The sequence below is a fragment of the Atractosteus spatula genome, chromosome 5 (assembly GCF_055471065.1).
Source record: "Atractosteus spatula isolate fAtrSpa1 chromosome 5, fAtrSpa1.hap1, whole genome shotgun sequence".
NCBI lineage: Eukaryota > Metazoa > Chordata > Actinopteri > Semionotiformes > Lepisosteidae > Atractosteus > Atractosteus spatula.
In genome coordinates, this window is record NC_142710.1 from 23983872 (window position 1) to 24008846 (window position 24975).

Genomic DNA, 24975 nt, shown 5'->3' on the forward strand with positions numbered 1-24975 from the left:
CTGCTTTGCGTACTATAAAGGTTTTACAATGGTTAGGCATTAGGTTATTATATTTGTAGTCTTACAATGTCATTTTACGTGAATACGTATAGTACTGAGTCGTAAGTTTTTGACCTATTGGTTCCATTCAAAAACTATCCATACAAAAGTGAACTGTACATAACCACTGATAAATTAATGGTTTAGTTACAGACATCACACCACAAGAAGAGTATATTATAATTGGCAAAAGTGACACAACTAAGAAAATATCAAATACTTAAGAGGCAAGGAGCCTGCCCATTACATACTAATTTTAAATCAGCATACTGTAGATCATGTTTACAGAATAAATGATATGCAATATTTTAGTCCCCTGTAACTGATAAATGGAGACAAACATGTCAAACTTTATATTTATTTATTTGAAGTGTTTAATACCGATGCCATTGTTTGTTCCCACAAAGAAGTTTATCTTTCTGGGAGAAAACGTGTTGGGATCTATTATTACACTAAATAATGGAAGTATAGCCTTTCTTTTTTTCCACTTGTTTGGCACTCCAGAGTACCAGGGAAAATTGAATCGAAAGCTCCAGTCATGGACAGAGCCTTCAGAGATTAGTCCTTTTTTCCTAATGCTATTATCTCCCTTTCCTGGTGTCTAGGATGCATAAATACCACAAAAAGTCATTCTAAGTACATTGTTCCTGATAATTATAGTCAGACTTCAAGATAAGTGCACTACGTGATGCAACATTCTAGTAGGATTTTTTTTCCCTTCTTCTCCTCTCTGTAAATCTAACTGCTCTCGAAAACCTGAACAATGGATACCCAAGACACCAGCACTTGGCATTTTGCCACGGACACAAGGGCTTTGATTTTTTTGTGTTTTGATAAGGCACAATCTGGACGCTTTTATCTTTGCTGTTATATTTAAAGATGACATTCTAGCCTGGCAGCCTCTCCTATTGTCTTGACCCTGATTATCTGCCAATGTTGTTGTTTAGCCTGAGTCGAAGGTTTTTAATGAAAGGTCTGCTCCCAATTTAAAGGTATTTATTGAAATGCAGAGTATCCAATACACTCCAGTGCAAGGAAAGAAAAAAAAACGAACGAGCTGGTTAATCAAAAGTTAATTGTATAATTTTAATGCAGATGAGGGCCACATGCATATGAATCCCTGCTCTGCAATTATTAAAAAAATACTATAGAAATGCGCTGGGGCACTGCGTCTTGTAAACAATCAGCTAAAGTTTAATTTGTGGTAAACAAAGTGAAGATACACCAGGGGTCTCCAAAGGAGAAACTAAGGTTAAATTAAATTTGGAAACATAAAGATACAAGCTGTTTTGTGTTTAAGCCATGCAATTAACCAAGTCCTTAATGAAGAAAATGCCAGTTGTGGGCAATATTCCTGGAAACAGTTCAGTACAGTTATAAGAAGGATATTATATGCTGATAGCTTTTGGGGGACTTTAGGTTTAAAAGAGGTGTTGAGAGCCAAACTAGGAATACAAGCCAGGTTATATAAGGGAGGAATGGCCATGAGGTTTGTGTTAAAATTAACTGGGGCACGCTCATACCGTATCTGTTCAACAGGTAGGTCTAGAATAATTAAATTGCACTCTTACTGACAAATAGCTGGTATACTCATTAACATAACCAAAATAAGGCATTTTGTCTCCTCTGAAGTCCAAAACAATGTTTAGCAAACTGTTTGTTTTATTTTAATGCATCAAATATTATATATTTTTAGTTATCATTATGGACATTACAATAATAGACATTCAACATAAGATTCTTTAATAAAAATAAGAATTTTAGAATAATCAATGTGAGGAAGTTAGTAAAATGTAACTTTGCACACACCTCAGGTGCTGCTAATGTATGCTGCTATTAATATTCTATGAAACCTTTCTCCAAGATTAAGCCTGGCACCTTTAACTGATGATTCTACATTGTCCATAATAATTAACCACAGTATAAAAGTGGTTTACATATCCCGTAAGTAATATGTCCTTACTAGTCTTTAATACTAGTTAAAATGACTACAGCATGTTCAAGGTGTCCTTTAGTTACTTAATCCAAAAATGTTAACTTAAATCCATTTAGTAGCTGTATCCCTATTATCATTATTTTACATATTAACACAGAGCTTTAGAAAAAGAATATGTGAAAACAAAATTTCTTTGGTAATTTAATTTTCCTAATATATACCTTCAGGACAATAAAATTCTTACCATTTGAAATACAGCAGTACAAATTAATAAATTTGTCTCTGCATAATGAATGAAAGCTAGAAGCATTTGGTTTTTAATTGTACACTGAAAATGTTCTCACTCCTCTGACCCAAGCTCCTTCTCAGATAACTACTCACACCCGTTAGCCTTATTATGCACTGAAATAAGATAACTTACCAAATACATTCAGCTATGTGCAACTGGTGGAAAGAATTTTTAATCAAAAATAGAGCACACATTCAAACAGAAATTAGAAAAAAAACTTTAGTCGTCTCTCATCAGTGAAAACTGATTTCGTTATGTAAATTACAGCTATGAATATTAAACCACTGATGAAAGGTTTTTAATGAAGGAATCTTTTGTTTTGAAAATGCAAGAGTATATGCTTTAATTTCTTGCTAATTTACTGTTCTTTGATAATGTTCACATTCTCCCTAAAGTGACTTCTCTGATGGGCTTAGTAGTGTGCATACAACTCCAGACTAACAATACTGGTTTTGACAAGTCTTCCCCTGTGTGAATATAGATCATGATTCACAGCCCCTAATGCACAATTCTATTAGGGTGAATTTTGTCTATAGGGCTTTGCCTGAAATGAATTCTCATTTTAATGTTAGTCTCCTGCAGTTTTTAATTTTTAATCTCTAATATGAAATTACAAATTTTACAAACATCATTTGAAAAAGCCACTAGGAGAGTACTGAATGCCAAAGTTTACATATTGTCTAATTAGAACGTTATGAAGAACAGCTTATCAACGTCAACCCAAAGATCATCAAAAAACCAATTACTAACATGAAAAAAATAAGACTGATTAACAACTTTACTATTACTGGTCACCTTTCTCTGCAGTTCTACAGTCCTTTAAAGAACGATTTAATAGGCTTAAACCACATAAAACTATCTTTCTGTGCAACAAAATATAGTAGTCTTGAAATAAAAGATGCCAAATGTATACTCACCTTCAACATTTAAGACATAATGCTTTGAAGAGATTTTCTTGCTAGTTTCAATTAAATAAGAGGCCTACATATAAGATCTTTTACTTTCTTGACTTCAAAGTATAGGATAAAAAAGGGGTGAAATAACATTACAATAAAGGTACACATTTTAATACAAAACCAACAAAAATATAGTGCCAAGTTTGAAATGGATCTTTTAAAGACACTTAAGAGAGCATACCCTTCCAAAGATATAACATTATTTAGTTAACATAAAAAATGTATAATGTAATCATCCAGCATTATTATACATGAACCCAAGTGTTATTTAAAAGATCCAAATTTTTCAAATGTTTATACACTACATGTATCTCACCTTTAGAAGGTGACAAACTAGATGGAATGGAGCTGGATTCAAGATAAGCATATTATCTTCCTGGACAAGCACCTAAGAGCAAATTGTGCAATATTTTCAAAACTCATCTGTAAATGAAAACATATGTATAGGTCTATATTTCATGTATGTCTGAAGTTTTGCATTTTGATAAATTGTGAATTTAACACAAAGGACAATACATAACGCTGCTGTTAAAAACATGACATTGAAGAATGGCAAGATTATTTTAGCCACTTTATTTTTGAAGACCAGCCTGCTCAGGTGACTACATATAAGTATTGTGTGAATATCCATCTGTCCTGTATTTATTTTTATGTATTGTTTTTAGAATATACTATACTGGGCAAGAAATTAAAGTTTATGATAGCACTTTCACAACTTGGTCAAAAATTCCCAGGTGACCTAAAATACATCTAGCTTTCACACTACAAAATGCTGAAGATCACAAGCTTTTGTAGCAGATAATGGTCTTGGCAAATTTAATTTGATTAAAATCTTATGACTAGGTCATCAGTGGTAACTATAACTTCAAATTAAGCAAACTTTACTTGAAGCCACATCAAGCACTAACAAATTAATGTGTGAAAGAACACAAATGTACACATTGGTATTTTGTTATGGAAACAAACACCGCTTAGCTAGATAAAACACCAAATGGCTCATTTTCAAAGTTTAAAAATGTTATTTATTTATCATCTTTACTACTGTACTGCTTTATGATGGATTACTGGAGGTAGGATATGGTTCATGATGGGATGTTTTTCTTCGCTCTATGCATTAGCTTAAATACAAAACAACCAATGAAAAATGTCTTTAACAATTCTGAATTTTAAAAGTGTTTCCAAAGCTCATACAAATAAAATAAGAATGCAATGTCCACAAAACTGTTCAGACTGAGCACAAAACTACTTCAAACTACTATAAAATGATCCCAAAAAAGCCATCCAAAAAATTAATAATGTAAATCATTTCTTGTACAAGTCTCTAAGGAACTATTTTAAATAAAAGTTCCATACATTTCACTGAATTGCTTAATATATTGATAGTATTCAAATGTGATAAGAAGTTATTGACGTCATTGCAGGGAATGATCTGAAATTATGATCCAAGTCAAAAGTTGGTCTGTACAATTAGAGAGCACTATTACTAACATTTGTGACCTAAACAAGATTAAGCAACAGTATGAAATTAACAAAAAGCTACAAAATTTATTTTATAATGGTAGAAAATGACATTTCTGAAAATGTTTAAAATACATAATCTTAAATTTCATTAGACATCTTAAGTATAACAAAATAAGTTTCTGCATTTTATAAAGTTCTGTAGGAAACCCCTAGACTTAAGCAAATATCGTATGCTCAACTGCATAAAACATCGCAAATATACAAAAATACCCTGTCCTGGCACAAAGCCCAAAGAAAAGACAGGAGACAACATTAAAAAAAATCTATTAAAATTGAAAATTGCATTTACAGCTCAAGAATGATTAAGCAGACAGTTTACAAAACTGCAAAAAATTAAATCCAAAATATATACAAAAAGTCCTTAAATTATTTTCTCCTTGTACGCCTGACAGTCTTGGCTTCAGCTTGTTTTACATTCTCCACCTTTTTTTGTAACCCGGCTCTTCTTCCTCGTATTGTACTTTCAGCAACATCCACATCTGCTAATAAAAGAGATATAGGAATATTAGTAAAAAAGCATTTCCAAACCAAATTTCCACACAGCCTAAATAACTACTCCCATTTCCAACAAGCTGAAACCTGAATTTTGCTGAAACATGTAAAGTACAGCTATCAAGATAGGGTTAATTTCATATCTGAAAAGAATTGTAGCTATTTTTGATAAAATGAAAATATGTATGTTTTAGGGAAAATAAAACATACTGATTTTAAATATTAAACAGTTCTGGCATCATTTTAATCCATGATTGACCAGGATATACCTAAATGACTGTTACATTAACACAAATATACCTAATTATCAAGTTAATTAGATAAAGGCAATATGTGATTTAATCTACTAAATTCTATACCTTATGTAAGCCAAGAAAGTATGCACAAAACTCATCATTACCTCCATGTCAAGAGAGCATTGTTTGTGCCATAAGCATGTTGCAGACTACAAAAAGTCCCTTTTTAACAAAGGACTTTAGTAAAGTCCTTTTTAACAAAGAATTAGTGGATTTGTGTAAAGCTCTGATGGAGGTGTGATGTAGATGTGGACAACAGACCAATCGACAGGAAGGTCCGTGGGTTGATCATCTGAGCAGCTGTCTACACGATAAAGTACAGTAATGGCAGCTGACTTCTTTCTTGAGATATGTGAAATGATTTCTGTTGACTGTCTACTTTTCAGATTCAAATCCCTTTGAACATTTGTGGAAGAAAATGGAATAACGTATGCTTTCTTGAACAAGCTATCTGAAAAATAAATTCCAGGAATCTGCAACCTAATAAAGTATACACTTGCAGCTCACAACAATGGCCGTATCCTTTACTGGCATGTCACTTTTGACAGTATCCAGACATAAACATTATAACACACCCCACATCTGGAGGCATGTCCCCCCAAATCAAAGCGCATAATGAAAGATACAAAAAATTCATACGGTGCAGTAGTTCTGTAAATGCTAACCTGCATATGGAAACTACCAATGTATATCCAAAAAACAATGAATCTGCTATGAAAATGTCTTTCTGATTAGTTTGTTGCAGGTGTTAAGTGAAACTTTTTTGATCTCAGTACATATTAAGTAATCATTAATGATGAAAGTACATCAGTTTAAATATAAAATACAATTGGTTTTATAGGCATAGTTTTCCATGCATTAACTTGACCGTTTTATCAATTATCACTGGGAGAAGCAATTCAAGGCAAACAAAATCACTAGCTACAACCTTTTCAACTCCTATACTAATTTAAATATGTGCAGCTGGCATGTAGTAGATTTCCTCATGAGCCAATACTTACTTTTACATTCTTGGACTGCTGCATTATCTGCTTTAGCTGCACGCCGCCCTCTGGTTATCCTGGGTAAATCACCTGGGTTTCCGACTCCTACCGGCGTCTTTAGCTTTCCAGCAAGTTTCAGTGTAATTTCTTTGGGCTGAGCCTCCCTTTCTTCTACAATCTGATCTTTAACACCTTTTTTTGCCGTTGTTTCTTTATGCTGTGCTGACAGTTTTGTCACCCTTCCTTTTTTTTCAGGCACAGCACAGTTCTCTTGAGTTTGGACAGGGATGGATGAAACACTAGACTTTGTCATCCTACTTCTAGTCTTCTTTGGAGGAACCCCCATATCTGAAGCTTCAGATAATGACTCTTCTGTGATAACTATAGCAACCTGTTCACATGTCAGTTTTCTTTTTATTCCTCTTTTTTTAACAGAATCAACATCTCCATTTGTAATGTCAGATTTAGCCATGTGCCTTCGTGATGCTCTTACTTGTCTTTCAGAAGATGTTTTATCTGAAGGTTTCTGGTCTAGATTTCCATCTGCCTGGTCAGGAGTTAACTCTGAGGCGGTCAAAGTATCAGTGGAAAAATTGGCTATCTCCACCTCACCGGGTTGGATTTTGGTAGATAGTTTTGCATTTGGCCTCCTGCCTCTGCAAGACTTTCCTTTACTTGGAGTTTCTGTTAATATAGAATTCCAACTTACATTTTTCTTTGGATAAATCCTTTTCATTTCATCTTTTTGGAATTTATTTTCCCCCTCACTTTCCAACTTGTTGTCAGAAACATCCAAGTTTTCCTGGACAGGTCCATTTTTGTGGGATGTAGATACAGAAAGATTATGTAATGCATCCTTGTTTGTTTGAGTGGTAGCCCTTCGTTTTCTCCCTCTTGCATTTTGCATATTTGGAACTGAAGATTCTGCAGAGTCCACTGAGTCAGACACTGAGGAAGATGAAATGGCCGAAGAGGATACTTCTGAAACAGCTTTTTCTTTGGATGGCTGTGCTGCAACTGTTTTAAGTTTCTTCACAGAGTCTGAAGTTTCTGTTTTGTCTATATCATTTGATGTCTTCTTAGCCTTGCTAGACTGCATTGCTGTCCTCGTCTGATCTTTATCATGCACAAAACCACCTGCCTTCCTCCCTCTTCCAGATTTCTTGTTTGTTGAACCAGTCATCTCAACCTCAGTCTTTTCAGAAAGACTTCCAGTTGAAGCGCTGGTTTCAGTTTTAGATATGTTCTCTACTCCACTGGATTGAAAATCTTCTTGATTTAAAATCTCTTTACTCTTTCTTCCTCTTCTACCTCTCTTTAAAGGAGCTGGGGAAGCAGTTACCAGTATTTCATTAGCATCTACAGTGTTATTACAACCTAAACGTTTAAGTGTTGGGGGTGTCACCAAGGTTTCAGCAAGGATTTTTTCAGAATGCATCAGTTTGATTTCTTCTACGTCCTCCAGATTTTGTTTAGCTTTCCCCCCCCTTCGAGATTTTCTTACCGGAACAGGGGATGAAGCCATCTCTACAGCTGTAGTACTTGTCCCTTCACGTCTTATTGCTGAAGGAGATGTAGCCCCTACTTTTTGAGTCTGTTCAGTACTTTTATTAGACTTCCTACCTCTTGTAGAAATTTTAACAGGAGCAGAGGAGATGGTAGTTGCTTTGTCAGCACAGTTTGTAATTTCACATGTTCTTAATTCAGAGGTCTTCATAATACCTACCGAAAGATCGTCAAGAGAAGCTTCCTTTGAGGTTTGATGACAGACATTCTGTTTCGGCTTCCTCCCTCTCGATTTCTTATCAGAGGTTGCGGCTTCTCCTGTGATTTTATGACGACGGGGCCTCTTTCCAGGAGCCCGAGACATCTGAATGTCTTCTAAATTGCTTGCATTTGTGTATTCAACTTTAATCACATTTTCACTTTCTGAACTAAGGGCACCTGAAGCATGCTGATCAACCTTTTCTGCATTTTTGTTCTCTTTAGATACAGAAGGGTTTTTTCCAGAAGGTTCTTCTACTGACACTTCAGCCCGATCAACAGTTATTTTCCTTCCTCTTTTTGATGTCTTAGGAGAAAATAATACAGCCTTATTTTCCATGATATCATGAGGTGGACTCTTTGATTCAGCAGTGTTAAGTCCACTTCCTGCCAGCTTTTCATTAGCAGCTTCTAGATTTTGCCGTGGTTTCCTTCCCCTTCTAAGCTTTTTGGGTGAAAAAGGCACAGATGTTTCAGTGGGTCTATCCTCTTGAAGCTCCTCACAGTTCATTTTAGAAGGCAATTCTTTTGTTTCTGTAAAATAAACAGCTTAATGTAAGATGCAGAGTCATATATTTTTAAAGACTTAGATAAATTCCTTCAATGATATAAATCAAACAGTAACAGAAAATATGAAAATTCTAATTTAAGTGGTTTGTTGCAAAACCAAATATATTTGACAAAGTTCATTTTGGCAGCATGGTTGCGCAGTGGTTAGTATTTCTGCCTCATAGTGCTGGGGCCCTGGGTTAAATTCAAGACCTGAGTGTTTTCTCTCCGTGTTTGTGTGGATCTCCTTAGTTGACCACCACAAAACCGTTTGGAAATGGACAGTACGCAACTTCTTCAGGTATTTTTTGAAAAGCGGCTTATATTGAGCGACATCTTTTAAAAATAGTATCAATGCTATCTACTATACATAACAGTCATATAAAAGATCTTTAGGGACACTGTTTCAAAGTAGTCTGGCAGTGAAAGAACTGAAGAAAGATTTTCAATCAAATATCAGACTCAATATTGATGTTCTTCATCCACCCCTTTTTATAAATGAGAAATTGATTAATTGCGGTGAAAATGAAGGAAAGGCCAGTAAAAAGTTTAAAAACAGCTTCAATACTCACCAACACCTCCCTCTGAAAGTCTCCCTGAAGTTTTGCCTTCTTTAGGAGAAAGGATTTGTTCCAATATCTAAAAAAAAGTACAAGACAAAAAAGTTTTTTATAAAGATAAATTATGTCCAGCACTAGAAAATAAACAGAAGCTTAAAATAGTATTCACCCTTCAACTTCTTACACAAAAACGGATCTCTAGTGCATTAAATACACATATTTATACAACAGCATGTGTTCAGAGCTTATTTTCATTTATTCAAAGCAACCAGAAATGTCAGAAGTCATAAGTAAATGTATGCTTTTTACATTTGTAAAACCATCAGCAATATATTGTCAACCATGGATAACATCATTTAAGAAAGCAATTCCCAAAATGTAGATACTGCATCAACTGCTGACCAATGTTGACCTATGTAAAAGAATACAAGGTAGAGATACTGGGTGGAAAATAACCACAGTATAAATACAAGCAGCTAAGGAAAAAAAAAGGCAATTCAGGAATTTAAGTAGTATTACTAAGTAGTAATGAGAAAACTGTCCAGATTATGGAAAAGTTAAATATTTTATATGGTTTGAAACCGTGTCAGGACTCAAGCCATGACAAATTCAAAATCTGTAATGACTTTGAAAGAAAAGTTCTATTACCAACATAGTTAATTATAAAATAACAAAACAGCCTCATATGGACCCAAATACTACAAAATCATTCAAACCCTGTATATACTTCATCTTAAGTCATTTTTAAAAACAACACACTTGCCTTTGCTTTAGATGGTTCCCCTGTTGTACCAAAATCTGCATCACAGTCAGTGTTTTGCAGTGGCTCTTGCATAAGTTCTTGTAGCCCTGTGAAGTCCTCAACTGGGATACTTCTTTGCTTAGGGGACTTTACAAGTCTGCGGATACCAAAATCATGCTCAACAGGCTCGCCCTTTTGCTTAGGGGTGCGCAACAATCGTTTTACGCCAACCATGTCTTCAACGGGCTCGCCCTTTTGCTTAGGGGTGCGCAACAATCGTTTTACGCCAACCATGTCTTCAACAGGCTCGCCCTTTTGCTTAGGGGTGCGCAACAATCGTTTTACGCCAACCATGTCTTCAACGGGCTTGCCCTTTTGCTTAGGGGTGCACAACAATCGTTTTACGCCAACCATGTCTTCAACGGGCTCGCCCTTTTTCTTAGGGGTGCGCAACAATCGTTTTACGCCAACGATGTCTTCAACGGGCTCGGCCTTTTGCTTAGGAGTACCTAACGATCTTTTCAGGCAAACTATATCATCCACTGGGACTCCCTTCACTTTTGGCATTTTCATCATTCTTTGCACTCCAGCCATGTCCTCCACTGGTTCACTCTTCTGTCTGGGTGTCTTAAATAGTCTCTTCACTCCAACAAGATCTTCAACTACAGCCGATTTTGGCATTCTGGGAGTCTTCAGTAGCCTTTTAAGACCTCTTAGATCTTCAACCTGTTTTGTCTTCTCTTTTGGAGTTTTCATTATTCTCTTAACTCCTGTTAAAGGCATCAGCGGCTCTGTCTTCTGGCTGGGTGTTCTAGTTCTTTTTGGTCTTGTGGCCTTTTCACCGCTTTCTAAAGGAAGCATTTCTACATGCTCAACCCTTTCCTTAGGAGTTGTCACTAAATCCTGAACAGAAGCATCACAGAAGGACAGCTTCTCATGATAAGTCTCAATACTAACGAAACTAGAATCCTTTTCTTGTTGAAGAAGACGAGAAACAGCATCCTTGTTGTACCTTCCTCGCTTAATGGTAGTAGTAGGACTTAAAGGGGAGACAACCATTTCACCTGTAAAAAGAACAGACTAATAAATCCACAAAAACACTGACAATATTGTAAATGTGCAGATTAGTAACAGGAATGGCAAGAATTGTAAACATTTAAACATCCACTACTGTGACTAACCACAAACTAATAAAACCAAGCTGTTCCTATTAAATCCTCAACTGGGATACTTCTTTGCTTAGGGGACTTTACAAGTCTGCTGATACCAAATTCATGCCTCACCCTTTTGCTTAGGGGTGTGCATCAGTCTTTTTAGGCCAAACATGTCTTCAACAGGCTATTAAATCCAAGCTAAAAATATCTAAATGCCTGCATTGATAGAGAGTAATATGCAAAAGACATTTTAAAATAAACTGAGGCCTTGCATTTGTTAACTACCAGCACCAACAACAGTCATACTCGGATAAAAACATTACATCCACACACTGCATGTTGGGTTTCTGCAAGCAGCAAGTCCTGTAAAACCCAATTCTTCTGCAGGACCACTCTCAGCTCACACTAAGATCTGGGAATTGTTCCAGGGATACCAATAGAAGTCTATTGCACAATCCTCAACCTTTAGTCTGCCCCAAGCAAAACAGCAACAAAAACATCACAGACTGACGTATTGGATAATGTGCTGCTTAAAATCTAAAAATATTATATGGTCATCTTGACAGCACTGCAGTGTAGCCATATGTCCAGAAAACATATGGGGCATGCTTATTTACACCTCCAATATCCCATTAAAGAAATCCAAGAAAAACATTACTTTTTTGGAAGTATAATGGAAGCATCTAATGCAGAATCTTAAGCAAAGCTTCAAATTTCACAACTCATTCAATGATGTTTTTTGTTTTCATTTTATTGGGTAGTGTATAAATTAACATGGCAGGCACTGAATGAATTTGGTTTATAACCACTCATCCACTAGCCATACCGGACTTAAATTACTTGCTGTGAATACTAAGCATTCTTGCATATACAACCTAATTTCTGGAGTTTTTTTTACCATAATGACTGACTTTTTTTTAAAAATAATGTCAAACTTCACAGAATTTGATAAAGATTTTTTTCCCACAACCACTCACTTGATTCTGGAAAACGCCAATCATAACAAAAACAGCCTTCCTTAGCCAAACCTGAATTCATACATTACTGGCTACAATGATATACCTGTCTCTTCAGGGGTAGTCATTACAGATGCTTCTTTCAAAGGTGAAGAACAGGCACCAGATTTCCCAGTTTGCTTTGGTAGGTCATTCACAGGTGTGCTGAACATTTCTGCAATTCCTGTAAACAAATTCATTTTGTAGTAATTAAACTTTGATCCCAGAGATCTGATTTTATACAATTATTAAGAATAACAGTAGAGATGCTTTTTACAATGCTTAAATTAAATTAATGATTTATTATCATCCTTCAAAATGCAAACATAAGCCTTCAAGATAAAAAAAAATCACAAGCCTCTTCAGTGGATTTTTAAAAATAACCAGGTAATTCTTGCATGGGTAAATTGCTTTTCCACTTCATCTTGAAATTTAAATTACTCCTTATGAACTTAAATTTAACTGCATATAAAATTCAAATTTAACTTCAGATTAAGTATTTTTTTACTACCAAAGAACATTCTAAAACCCAAATAAAATGCTTATAACTTTCATGTATCATGCCAAAATTCTTTCCAAAGGGATGTAAATGGTAATTATGATGTGGAATATGTAATAACAGTTAACACTGATGTTGAAGTGCTTATTGGGGTTTCTTAAAATGTTACCAAACCTGTTAAATTCTCATTCATTTCCATGGTCTTTTTCATCAGTGCAGTGTTCTGAACCAGCCTTGGAACACACCCAGCTTGCCGCACAGTTTTAGTATGGGCTCTTCCAATGACAATAGTAACCGGAGAATCTGCATGTCCTGTACTAAAATGTTGTATCTTCTGAGCAGGAGTCTAAAAAAACATTTTAATATTGAAACATTAAAGTTCTGGTTCATTAAGCCAACATTATTCAAACTGAAGCAGTTATAACCCAAAATTTATAAATGTAGAAAAAAAAACTTGTTAATCTCATGATGGTACTGGGCATTTATGAACACAAATCTTTGGTCTAGACAAAAATCATTTGCTAACCTACGATTCTTACAAGAATGTAGGGCTCCGATAATGACTGCGTTTTTTATTATTGCAAAAATGTTCCTACAGACATAGGAATTACAACAATCTTAAATGTAACTATGTACAAATCCAACATGTTAGGTTGGGAATCTATTGTTTTTAATAAGACTACGAAAGTCAAATATACCATTTTCCACCTTGTGTGGCCACCTTGTGCAAGCCTAAGAAGTGCCCTCTCTGCATTCAGTATAATAAATTGACAGCCTTTCATTTCACTTTTAACAAGTGCCAGCAACCACCTTACTGCTGCCACTAGTTGGACTAGTCTTTGCTCCTCCAATTATTCTGAATGAAAAAGGTTAAGGAACTATCCTACTAAAGTATCATAACACCATTTGTTTCCCCAAAAGAAAGCAGAGGCATTGTTTTAGATGTTTGTAGTTTATCATGCACACAATCAACTACTTTTTATCTTAATGATTGTTTACACTAAATTTGCAGCAAAGGTATTCTGTGTCCTGTTCATCCACAAATTTATTGTAATTGCATCACACACCCAAGTAAACCCAGTAAGCATCTCTTTCAATGTCTTTTATACAGGGCATTTCATTCTTTTTATACAGATTTGAGCAAGATTTCTTTTTTTAATCAGCCCTTCTCTGTAACAGATACTAAACCATCGAGAAAACTAAATATTTTTCACAAACATCCACACAACTGAAGTTTGAGATAACCATGTAACTTTACCTTTGGTGTCTGTGCTGGAACTTTCTTAATGGTTCTACCTTTCACTCTGTGTTTCTTACCAGGAATGCCCACCTGGCATTTAGCAGCACCATGCTTTACAATATCTGCCCAGGAATGCGTAACTAAAACACAGAAAAACGGGAACAGAAAAGATTGTATATCCTGAATGTCTGCACTTTTACACCAGATTTCACTAAATTTTGTTCCTATTTCACTTGCAAACTATTCTGGGTGTATGTTACATTACATCAACCAAGAACTTCAATCAATGTACAGTGAATGCCGCTAATAAAATGCTAGTGAAAGATACATCTTGACATCCATGACAAATTAAGACTGCATTCACATTTCATCCTTTAAATTTTTACCTTTTAAATTAGCCTGAGAAGCTCCGCTTCGTCTTGAGCGAACAGCATCAAGCACAGCACTCTTTCTTCGGAAGCTGGAAGATTTCTTTGATGTGGATCTCATACTTTTCCTTCTTGGTTCAACTTTAGGTGTTACTATGCTACTCAACTGTTCAGAAACAGTGCTTTCAGCTACATTCCCTTTCTGATCAGCAACAGGTGAAGGAGTGCTGATGCGCGAAACAGAGAAGCGGCCTCTTACTGTTGGAGTTTTGCTCGGTGATGAAGCTGTCAAAGACTTTCTAGGAGGGGTTGGTGTTTTGACATAACCTGCAGACAACTCTACAGAAAGATTGGTCTTGCAAGCACCAGTTAGAGATTCTGTGCTGTGATGGACATTTGCTGCTGAATGCATCTTCCCAGTACTACGTAGAGTCTTTCTGCTCTGTGTGGTGTCAAGTGAACAGTTAGCTGGGGAGGGTGTCTTCACAGCACCACTACCAGATCTCCTACCATGAGGTGTGCTGGATACAGAGTCTACAAGAGAGAGAGAGCATGCTGTAGAAGCAGCAGGAGTGCCTGCACTGGCTATGGCAGGACTAGAGACAGCTCTCTCATGAGGTGTGCTGGCTGCCTTTCTAGATGAAGAAGGAGTCTTGGAAAAAGAGGGTGAGTGAATATCACCAGATACATGGCCATGAGGCATGTTAGCAATAACAGCAGACATTCGTTCAATAGCAGGAGAGCGAGACCGTCTCTTAGGCGAGGGAGCCTTGGACAAAGAACTTGGTGGGAAGGCTGAACTTGCTGCATTTGTGAGGGATTTCCTGCCACGTGGGCTACCCACAGACTGGGCCGGTGAAGGAGACTTTGAAACAGACAGGGCAGGGGAGGCAGATTTCATGCGCCGTGTTGAGATAGACTCAGGAGCAACAGTCTGTAGTGAAGAAAGGCAATCAGATTTCGAAGGTGTTCCAGTATCTAATTCTGTGGACTTTTTAGCAGGTGTAGGTTTTTTTCTTGGACTCGGAGATTTTCTTGGACTCGGAGATTTTCTTGGACTCGGAGATTTTCTTGGACTCTGTTTTTTCAAACGTATTTTTTCTTCATTTAACTCCTGTAAAAAACATTAAGTTAATAAAATTATTTAGTGAAATAATTATACAGCCTGGTGATGATGCAAGATTTCTGAAACCGAGTATCTTTTAATATTCTAGTTGGTACAGTATTATAGCTGTATTTCACCTGCTTACTATCTTACACAAAAATAAGATGGGTGTTACACAATGGTTGAACGTTCATTGAACATCCCAAAACTGAGGATGAAAACAGGAATGGAAGAGAAAAGCAGTTACAATTAATAATTCTGCAACATCCGAGTACATTTCTGTAAAGTCAGCACTTTTATGTTAAAAACAGGTGAACAACAACAACAATTATCTTGGAAGGAATTCTAGAAAGAGAAACCTGCCTTAATCAAAGGTTTCACAACACAAACTGTAGATGCCCTCCTCAAAGCAGGTTGTTTGCTGCCAAAGAAATGTCCACGCCTCACTGGTGTGGCCCCTTTCCGCAAAGGGGAATTTGGAGGCAGGCGTTTGTCAAAAAGTTCCGGACTCAAGTGGCCACCAAAGGATACCCTTTTTCTTTTCAGGGGTGGCCCTAATAATTTCTCCTCGGTTCCTCCACTCTTGCGCTTCTTGCTAGATGTCCGATTATCTAAACAGAAAACATTCACAAAACCTTTTATACTTTTCTCCTAAATACTGATATAATTTAGTAATGTCAATGGTAAGTGACATGGTGTTTGAAGACAATAGGGCCTTTGCTGCTAAGTTGGGCTTGGCAGTGCAGTTGCAAAGGTTTTATTACAGTATTCCTGAGCGACATTTTCTTTTTATATGTACTATCTGGATCAGAACTAAGTCGTAAGGAGAAGTACCAAACCTTCATATCTGAAATACAATCATGTGGGAATATTAGACAAGGAAAACGCCACATGAATTCTGGACTGGCAACATTTTCCAATGAAATCTCAAGTACATAAAACATACTTTACAATAAACACATCTGTGTTTCTTTTTACATCTGACAGTTTAATCAGAAAAAACAAACATGTATCAAAAATGCAACTATTCTAAAAAACCCATAGTATAAAGTATACTTAAGTTTCAGAAAGATATGGAACACTATTTTTAATCAAAATCAAAAGCAAAACAAAATGGACATACCTGTGATCACTGCTAACTTTTTCCCACTAGATGGAGCTGCTGGTTCAATTTCAATTGTATCTTGGGGTTGCTGTATTTTTCCAGATGACTTCCTTGGAGATTTGCGAGCTGAACCTCTAGGCGATACTTTTAATTGTGGTGCATTTTGGATGATTTCAGGGCTGTTTTGGTTTGGTACTTCTGCTGCCTTGTTTCTCCTTTGATTTTTGGGGGATACAGAATGCAGAGATACAGCTGGTGCAGTTTCATTTTGTGTACTTTTTCTTCCTTTGGGCATTTTGGGTTCTTCTACATTACCAACCTCTTCTTTTATTTTATTTTCAGGAGTAATAATTTGTCTAACCACTTCTTCAGCATTAAGACACCTCTGAGGAGTACCCGGTTTTAATTTCTTTTGAGAAACACAAATGGTCTTCTCTTCTAGTTTGTTCGGTATGTCAGCCAACTTTGCAGGAGTCTGGATATGGCGACTTTTTCTTGGACTTTTTTCATCAATGGAGGACCCTGTAAAAGGCATGAAAGAACCCTTCTTCTGCATCTCTACAGCTGTTTCATCTTTGTTTTTTAGTGAAGCCTCAATACTGGCAACAATATCTGATGTTTCAGATGTCAGTTTTCTACTCTTTCGAGTAGATTTAGGTGTCCTTCCATTTAAACTTTCTGCAGATACAATACTTATTCCACTGGAATCTGCAGGATTTGTTTCCCTCTCAGCCAGCGTATCACTACCGACAAATGGCTGTGTGTTTCTAGCTGGGGTCTTTTCGTTAGTACTTTCACGTAACGGGGCACATTTAGCATTTAACTCCTCATTAATTTCAGATTTACCCACAGGATTATCCATTTCTATCACTTTGGTGTGCATACTTTCCTTTGATTCACATCCTGAAAATGGTATCTTTGGATCTGCACATCCGGAAACCTTCCATGGTGATCTTTCAGATTTCTTAGAACTTCTCCTATTACGGGGTAAAATATTTTGCTTTACCATTTCATAAAGCTCAGAAAATGGAGAATTTTTTGTCTTATTTTCAGTCGGGTTGTGTTCCTTTGCTCCCAAATCAGCATTTTCACTCTCCTGATCTTTAGAAGGTTCACATCCAGTGTCCTGGTCCTCTTTTAAATCAAAAGAAGCATCTGTAAAAGAAAAAAAAAAACACTATTACACTACAAACATTTTAAGAACAGTGTATAAAAATGAAATCTGATACCTATGTGGAAAGCACGGGAGCTGAAAGCTATCATGGTCTCTACAACCATGTACTATATTAAAATTAAAATCCAATTCAATCAACTTTTGAAATTAGGCTAGGCTAGTTTACTGGTATAGTGTAATATTTTGCCCTTTCTTAACCTAGGTAATGTCTCAATCCATTATTCATCTTCTAACTCCATGCCTTAACTTCCTACGGGACTTTAAATCGTACATGTAATACCCTTAATGTTTTTAATTCACAGATTGGTAAGTGGCAACCAGATGGTAGCACTTCATGTCATGTTAAAACATCAATTGACAACAATGCTTTTCAACATTCTTAAATCAAGACTAACATTTATAGCTAAACATAAAGATACATGTACACTTGCAGTAGAACATTTTGAAAAAATCTACGTAGAGAAAAAAGATCCCAATAACATTTTTTTTAATAAAAGCAATGGACTAATGAAAATAAAACTAGGAAGACGAACTACAACAACATTAACATATATTGAGTATTTTTTTCTACGTGCTTTTGAAAATAATGGTACTCTTCAGTTGGCTTTTATACCCCATTTGGAGAGAAAGTTCAACCAGAGCTCAGCTCACACTCAAGGAGCATTTAATTTTGGGGGGATCAGTGTGCACACCAAATTAGCAAACCAGAGGTTTGAAAAGGTGATCGTTTCAAGTAAGGGGGCACCAATGTAGTTTCCCCCTCATCAACATGAAAGAAATTTCACTACAGTTCACAAACAAAAAAAAAAAAGAGCTAGCTGACATCCAGTCCTGTGTAACTCATTTAAGATATTAGCATTTTTCATACTCGGGCGAGTGCCATCTCAAGCAAAACTTGTTGTATATAATCAATAAATCACTTTGAATAGCTTAATATGTACACATTTTGAAACAGTAATGATAAATTCACAAGTCACTAAGAATTTCTAATTCTATTTTGACATTGCTATTACAATTCATGACAAAGATGGGTAAAGTACCCTAAACTAAAAGTTCAATGAGATATGTGATGGTCTTTATAAAGAAGACAGACAAATAAAATGTCACAAATCAACAGATACAAGGATTCCTAGGTGAATAATTGCTATACTATCAGAGCAGAATCTAATGAGAAGCAACTCCAAACTCATGCAGTTGTTTCTCCACAGTTCCAAAGCCAGAACTGTTTATAACAGTTCCAAGTATGAAGTTTCCCATACTCCTTCAGGAGAGTTAAATTAGTGAAGCCAATTTAATTTAAACCACATTACTTGGGAAGTGGGAGGAAACAAAAGCACCTGCATTAAAAAAAAAGAAAACAGAAGTATTTTGGGCAACTGGACGATCACTGGAGGTTAAAAATATGTCAATTATGCAAAAGTGAAATCTTTCATAATTTAAACAAAGAACTATCATCCCTTCAGTGCATCAAATGGTATTTAGAAACTTAAGGGCCTTCAGTTCCTAAATAGCAATGGATAAAGGTTTGTTGAAAAAAATGCTATACAACCCAGTCAACAAAGCAATTACTTTGCTGGTCAAAAAATCAGTGAAAAATCAGTTTGCAAAGGTGTAATAGCATCTGAAACCTTTACAGTGAAATGCAGCTAAGATCCCCCTCCACATCATGTAAGTTTCACATGCTGAACATTATACATACTGTTAAAGCAGTCACCATCTGGAGGCAAGTGTAAAATCTTGTTCTACAAACCGATGAACTTGGACATACAGTATAAGTTGCAGTGTCTGATTAAGATCTTTGCAAATACAGCTATCGTTTAGGAGGATTTGCTGGTCTACAGAGAACTGCATGGAGTACTGGCTCACAGAAGGACATGATGGAAGACACAATACTCCATATTTAGTACTTTTTTAGAATTGTATAATCTTAGCATGCCCAGAGGGGTTGGGCAGCCAATTGACCTTGGACCCCTAGGGGTTTTTATTCTCCTTACAGAGGAGTTTTTGTTTCCTCTGCTCCGTTGTCTTCTGGCTTTTCTTTTTCTGTAATTTAATGTCATGTCTTTTCACACAGCTTTGTTAAGTGCCTTGGAGCAACCTTGTTGTGAAAGACGCTATATAAAAATAAACTAAAGATCACCCAAGCAAGACACCAACTAATCAAAATGAGTTAACAGAACCATGTAAATGCAGTAAAATATATTGTTACAGCTTTAGGTGATTCAGAAGTGTCTCTTAGTATACCTAGGTAAGTTGTGGATTAATAATTGGCAAGGAGCAGCACAGAAAGAGACAATTTAACATCACAAAGAGGAGAGAGGGAGTGGAGAAAGAAACAAGGAGAAGCAGGGAGAAGAGAGAGGAGTCCAGAGGAGTTGGGACTTGCAAGCTTGCGCCAGGCGAGAGCCCCTACTTCTTGATTATCCAAACCAAACCTTTGTATTTGAACCTTATTAGAGTGTGTGATTCTGCTTTTAGGGAACTTGGGTTTTCTGGGTAAAAGATACCTGTTAGAAATGTCTTTCCTGATTAGTGTGCATATTATGGATAGGGATATAGGCTCCTATTTATTTTGTGGCATCCGGGGTACAGAGAAAGATTTAACTGTAGGTTGTATTGTATTTAGTTTGAAGGCAGCTCATCTCTTGTGAGGTCTCTGTAGGCATATCAAGAGTTTAGTGCTTAGTTGCTGACTGGGGTTTTCTGGGTGACCAGAACGTTAGGCCTCTGAAGCGTCTGGTCAATAAAAACTGTATATAATGTAACTTTGTGTGTTGTATGCTTTGTGTAGTTTATTGTAATAAATATTTGTTTTAACCAAGTGTGCCTGGATTACTCCTCTTAACAAAGCTTTGCCAGAGAATAAAGAATTCACATGCCTCTGGTTACCGGCCGCTCAGGTATATCGTTAGAAATCACGTACAAGTTGGGGGTTATGAATAATTATTTCTCTGATTGACTTGGTCAATTCCTGATTTTCACCAGTTTTGTAACAGTACAAAATGAGTTAATAGTGCATGGAGCAAACTTTGTCACCTTTCAATGAACAAGATTTCTAGAGGAGAAGCAAAAGCAGATTGGTATTAAAAACTAAAGTTGTATTCAATAATTACACTATTACACTAGAACAGCATCAATACTATGATTTGGTTTGCATCAAGGAACCAGGCTGCTGTAATCTGAAATGCTTGCTTTTCATTGCTGACAAAGGAGGTCAAAAAAAATTCCAGAGATCTGAAATTTGAGAGAAAACCAAGAAATGCAATCAACACTTATGCTATTGAGCAAAACCTTATTCTTTGAATTATATTTTCACTGACTGCTTCTTTTTTTGGATGGGAAAAGAAGTGCGTAAAAGCCAAAAAAGATACATTTAGAAAAACAGTAATAGAGGAGTTGTTCAGTGAATTTTTCAAACCTGAAGTTAACTGTGCTGACTTTCTTCTATTTCCAGAAGACAAACGACCTGCATCTTTCACCTGCTGAACATGAAGCACCTGTAAATTTATCATGCAACAAATTGAAAAACAAATGTTAAATTTTAGGATATCCCAATATTTACAGGGTACATTATAGACCAGGAAAAGGACTAATATCAATTAATAGGACTATATTAATATACAACTAGTCCCTCATGTTTTCCTTTTTATATTTTATGCAGACACAACAAACAGTGTGCATCACTAGGGCAACACAGAAACTCTGTATCACTAAGTTTTTTTCATTGCCATATAACTTTTATGTCACATTGCTTTAAAAAGGCACCACACACTAAGTGTGAACTACATTTTAAATGTTAAAGCATACTGCGCACATATTTCTAACCAAACTTTCATCTTCCTAAAAAATGGTCACCATCTTGGCTGAAACAACATATATTGCCTCTTAATTATTTAAAGAAAATTGCACTAACAAAGAATTATATATTTAAAAACAAGAATAGTAAATACCTGAAGCGTTTCATTTTTTTCTACTGCAGATTGATTCCTCTTTTTAGGAGTTTGTTCTGGTGGATACTCAAACCTGAAGTTTAAAAAAAGTAGTGTCAGCAAAAAAGAAAACTGAAGATACTATTAAGTACATTAGGACTTACAGGAGTTTTTAGTTTTACAAATGTTTATTATAGTATTTCTAACCATAAAACAAGAAAGGAATAATACCAATTTTATCAGATACAAGTATTTTCTTCTCAGTTGGATATTGCAGATGCAGGATGTACATTTACAAAACACCACTTTCATCCTTATATTACAAACAAAAGGTAAATCGTATGCTATTTCCTGTATTTTTGTCTCTTCTCATCTGATTTGACCTTAGAAGCGTTTTTTTAAAAAAACAAGTGACAAGTTAAAAGTCACATTAGGATTTTTTCCCCATTAAATCTGTAGACACCAGTAACAAAAACAAGGGTTTGATTTCAGACTTTGGATTAGTTTCAGAAAAGAAACTTACCTAAAGGAACGATCAATAATTGTGATCAGATCTCCATGCTTTAGAAGTGCCGACTGTTTTACTGCTTCGCCATTTAAAAGTGTGGGATTAACCGTACTCAGATTTATCACAATGACCTGAAACAAATAAAAACATTTCAATCATAATAGGTAGATATTTCAGTAGCTTTTTTAAAAACTTCAAATTACATTACCTTCAAAATTCATCTACTTACTTCTTTATTTTCGTTCACTTCAACTTTACAATGTTCTTTAGAGACCTGAGGCAGCTGAATCCGAATATCACAATCTGGTTTCCTAATTTGAAAAGATAAAGCACCAAATGGTTTTCAATATCCGCAGTAAAATACATGAAAAGTCATTTTGCCTGTACGGACATATAGCCGGAGGCACAATACAAAGCAGAGCAAGATTTTAAAATGGGCAATGGGAGATAGCTTTAAAATAAAGATCCTACACATAATGCTAAGCACAAGTAAGATTTTCAACTGTATTCCTCCTACTGAGCATCATACACAACAACCTTAAGATAGCAGTTACCCATGTTTCGCGATTTTACGCTTTAATACACCTTTAGTAACTCGAGGCGCATTTTTGCCATCTGTAATGTAGGGGATCTTTCAGAAAAGAAAACTCACCGTCCAAACAAGCAGGAGGGCGCAGTGAGCGGAAACTCGGTCCCGTCTGCCCCACTCCTCTTGATAACCACTATCTTCCCATGCAGCGGCATCGTCACCTGCACAACTCACCCACAAAGCACGAAAACGAGCTGGAAAGACACGGGGAAATAAATAGCTCTGCTTTGATACTTTCCTCGAGGTTACGACATAAACCACACATCAAAGTTCGGCATTTAAAGCTTATAAAAAAAGTATCCAGGTACAGTAGTAGTTCGCCGATGTAAACCACGTGTAACAGTCAGCCCATCTCTCGGCGCTCTCTGCTGGGACGGAAAGAGCCGAGTTTCTGTGCAGCGTCCCTCTCTGCTCCGAGTCAAGATTCTGAACCGATACTCTGCTTTCTCCCTTACTGACGTCTCTTATTCGGAAGATCGGCTCTTCCAACAGATCAGGCCATGAACGGCATTCAAGCATCTATTCGTCGTTTTAACTAGCTGATTCGATAAAGCAAATATGCAATAGAACAGTAAAAAACAAACAACAGCAATCAAACCAGTTCAGCCAATCTAGTGGGCCAGCACTGCTTCCTTACACAGAACAGATAGCTACTAAGAGGCTATTCCCGATGTGCCATGAACACACAGAATATATACAGTATGCGGTTTAGATTACAAGAAGTTATTGAATTTGGAAAAAGATATCGCCCATAACACAGACAAGATCGGCGTTAGACACCTAACCAAACCGATACATATGCTTGTTTCATGAAGCTTTGGGTGACAACTGCCATTTTGCTTCTTAAAAACAATTACTATTGGGTATAAGTCCAGCACTTCAAGTTCCGATATTATTCTGATAATATACTTAGATCTCCAGTTTTCTACATACAGAAACATTAAAAAGCAAACAATCTAAAACTTAAACATGCACTACATTTCACGAAAGCTTATCCATATTCTCAAACGAAATATTTTTTTCAACTTTAAGTCCTTTTACAAAAAGTAATCGAAATTGGCGGGCAACTTCAGTTTAAACAAGCTACATTTCTAGAAATATATATCGCAACCAGCAGTATCAGTGAAAAGTACTTAAAAAGGATCAACGTCATACCTGTCAAATGTTGAAAGGAGTTTTAAGATGTCTTCTTGTCCATTAAAAGTTGGGAAATAAAATGCTTTTAAAAATTAAAATCCAAAATAAAACCCGATGTCTACGACAACACCTCTACACGCCAGGTTCCTTGAATAAAATCTTGCCGCGCATTACAGTAGGCGCACTAGTTCCACAACCTTTGTTTACCCTAACTATATCCCTGCGCGGTCTAAAATAAAAGTAAAAATGCAAGATTAAGCACGATATTTAATATAAACATAGATTTACTCCCAAAAACCTGCACAAACTAAATTATTTTGCACTAATCGCCTCCTACTTGGCTTCACTTTAATAATTATCTGATGAAAATCCGAGGGACTATTTTCTAGGAGTTGTGAGTTAAGAGTAGCTGGCGAGTAACCGCCCCTTATTTGAAAAAGTTTTGAAATTCCGCGCGAAGGATTCTTATTGGCTGTCAGGCTTCTTATTGCGCGGGTTCACACAGAGCGAGAAAAGAAAGTTTTAACGGACAGGTCAGGTGGCCTATTGGCGGTGATGAGAGGAGGGGTTTAAACAAAAACAAATATAGAAATAAGAAAAGGTTATTTGGAGGGTGGTGAAAATGTTTTAAGCATTTTGTCATATATTTTTTAATTGCAAATGTTGTTAGAAATGTGCACAAAGCATCTAGCTTTATACTCATAGTACTGATTTTTTTTGCTATTTTAAACAGGAATGTCATTTTACCCGAGGGTTGTATAAAAAATGTTACTCTAGAAAGCTTTCAGTTTTTCCCCCGCTGTTAAATTACACGATATAGTGCATATGTTTGTTGATAATACGTTTACAATATTCTTGCATGTATAGTAATGTTAATTTTTAAAGAAATTATAGGTGTGTATGCTGACAGAAGATAAGCAAGAACGTATTTAAGGCAAATAACATTTTATTAAGGCACTTATGCACAATGCCATTTGTAAATGTATTAGAATATATAGAATTACAATCGGGTAAACCGAGGAGATACCGAGCTTCGTAACTTTCT

General features: G+C 36.1%; 1 protein-coding gene across 1 annotated transcript; it reads right to left on the reverse strand.

Moving 5' to 3' along the window:
- Positions 1-4226: 4226 nt before the first annotated feature.
- Positions 4227-24102, reverse strand: mki67 (marker of proliferation Ki-67). Its single transcript, XM_088917713.1, has 16 exons — positions 23949-24102; positions 22857-22987; positions 22434-22515; positions 22220-22335; positions 21718-21790; positions 21186-21264; positions 16612-17748; positions 15852-16099; positions 14402-15497; positions 14034-14155; positions 12950-13121; positions 12344-12460; positions 10149-11191; positions 9398-9464; positions 6531-8810; positions 4227-5223 (listed from the first exon to the last, which is right to left on the reverse strand). The coding sequence occupies exons 2-16, from the start codon at positions 22946-22948 to the stop codon at positions 5108-5110; spliced, it is 6840 nt and encodes a 2279-aa protein (XP_088773839.1). The 5' UTR covers positions 22949-22987; positions 23949-24102; the 3' UTR covers positions 4227-5107.
- Between the last annotated feature and the right edge of the window lie 873 nt (positions 24103-24975).

Excerpts from the sequence above, each read along its gene's own strand:
- mki67 (XM_088917713.1), bottom strand. The coding sequence starts at position 22,948 with ATGCCGCTGCATGGGAAGATAGTGGTTATCAAGAGGAGTGGGGCAGAC. Across the intron at positions 14,156-14,401 it reads TTCTCAGGCTAATTTAAAAG|TTACGCATTCCTGGGCAGAT; the intron begins GTAAAAATTTAA and ends TCTGTGTTTTAG. Across the intron at positions 13,122-14,033 it reads TTCCAGCACAGACACCAAAG|ACTCCTGCTCAGAAGATACA; the intron begins GTAAAGTTACAT and ends ATGTTTTTTTAG.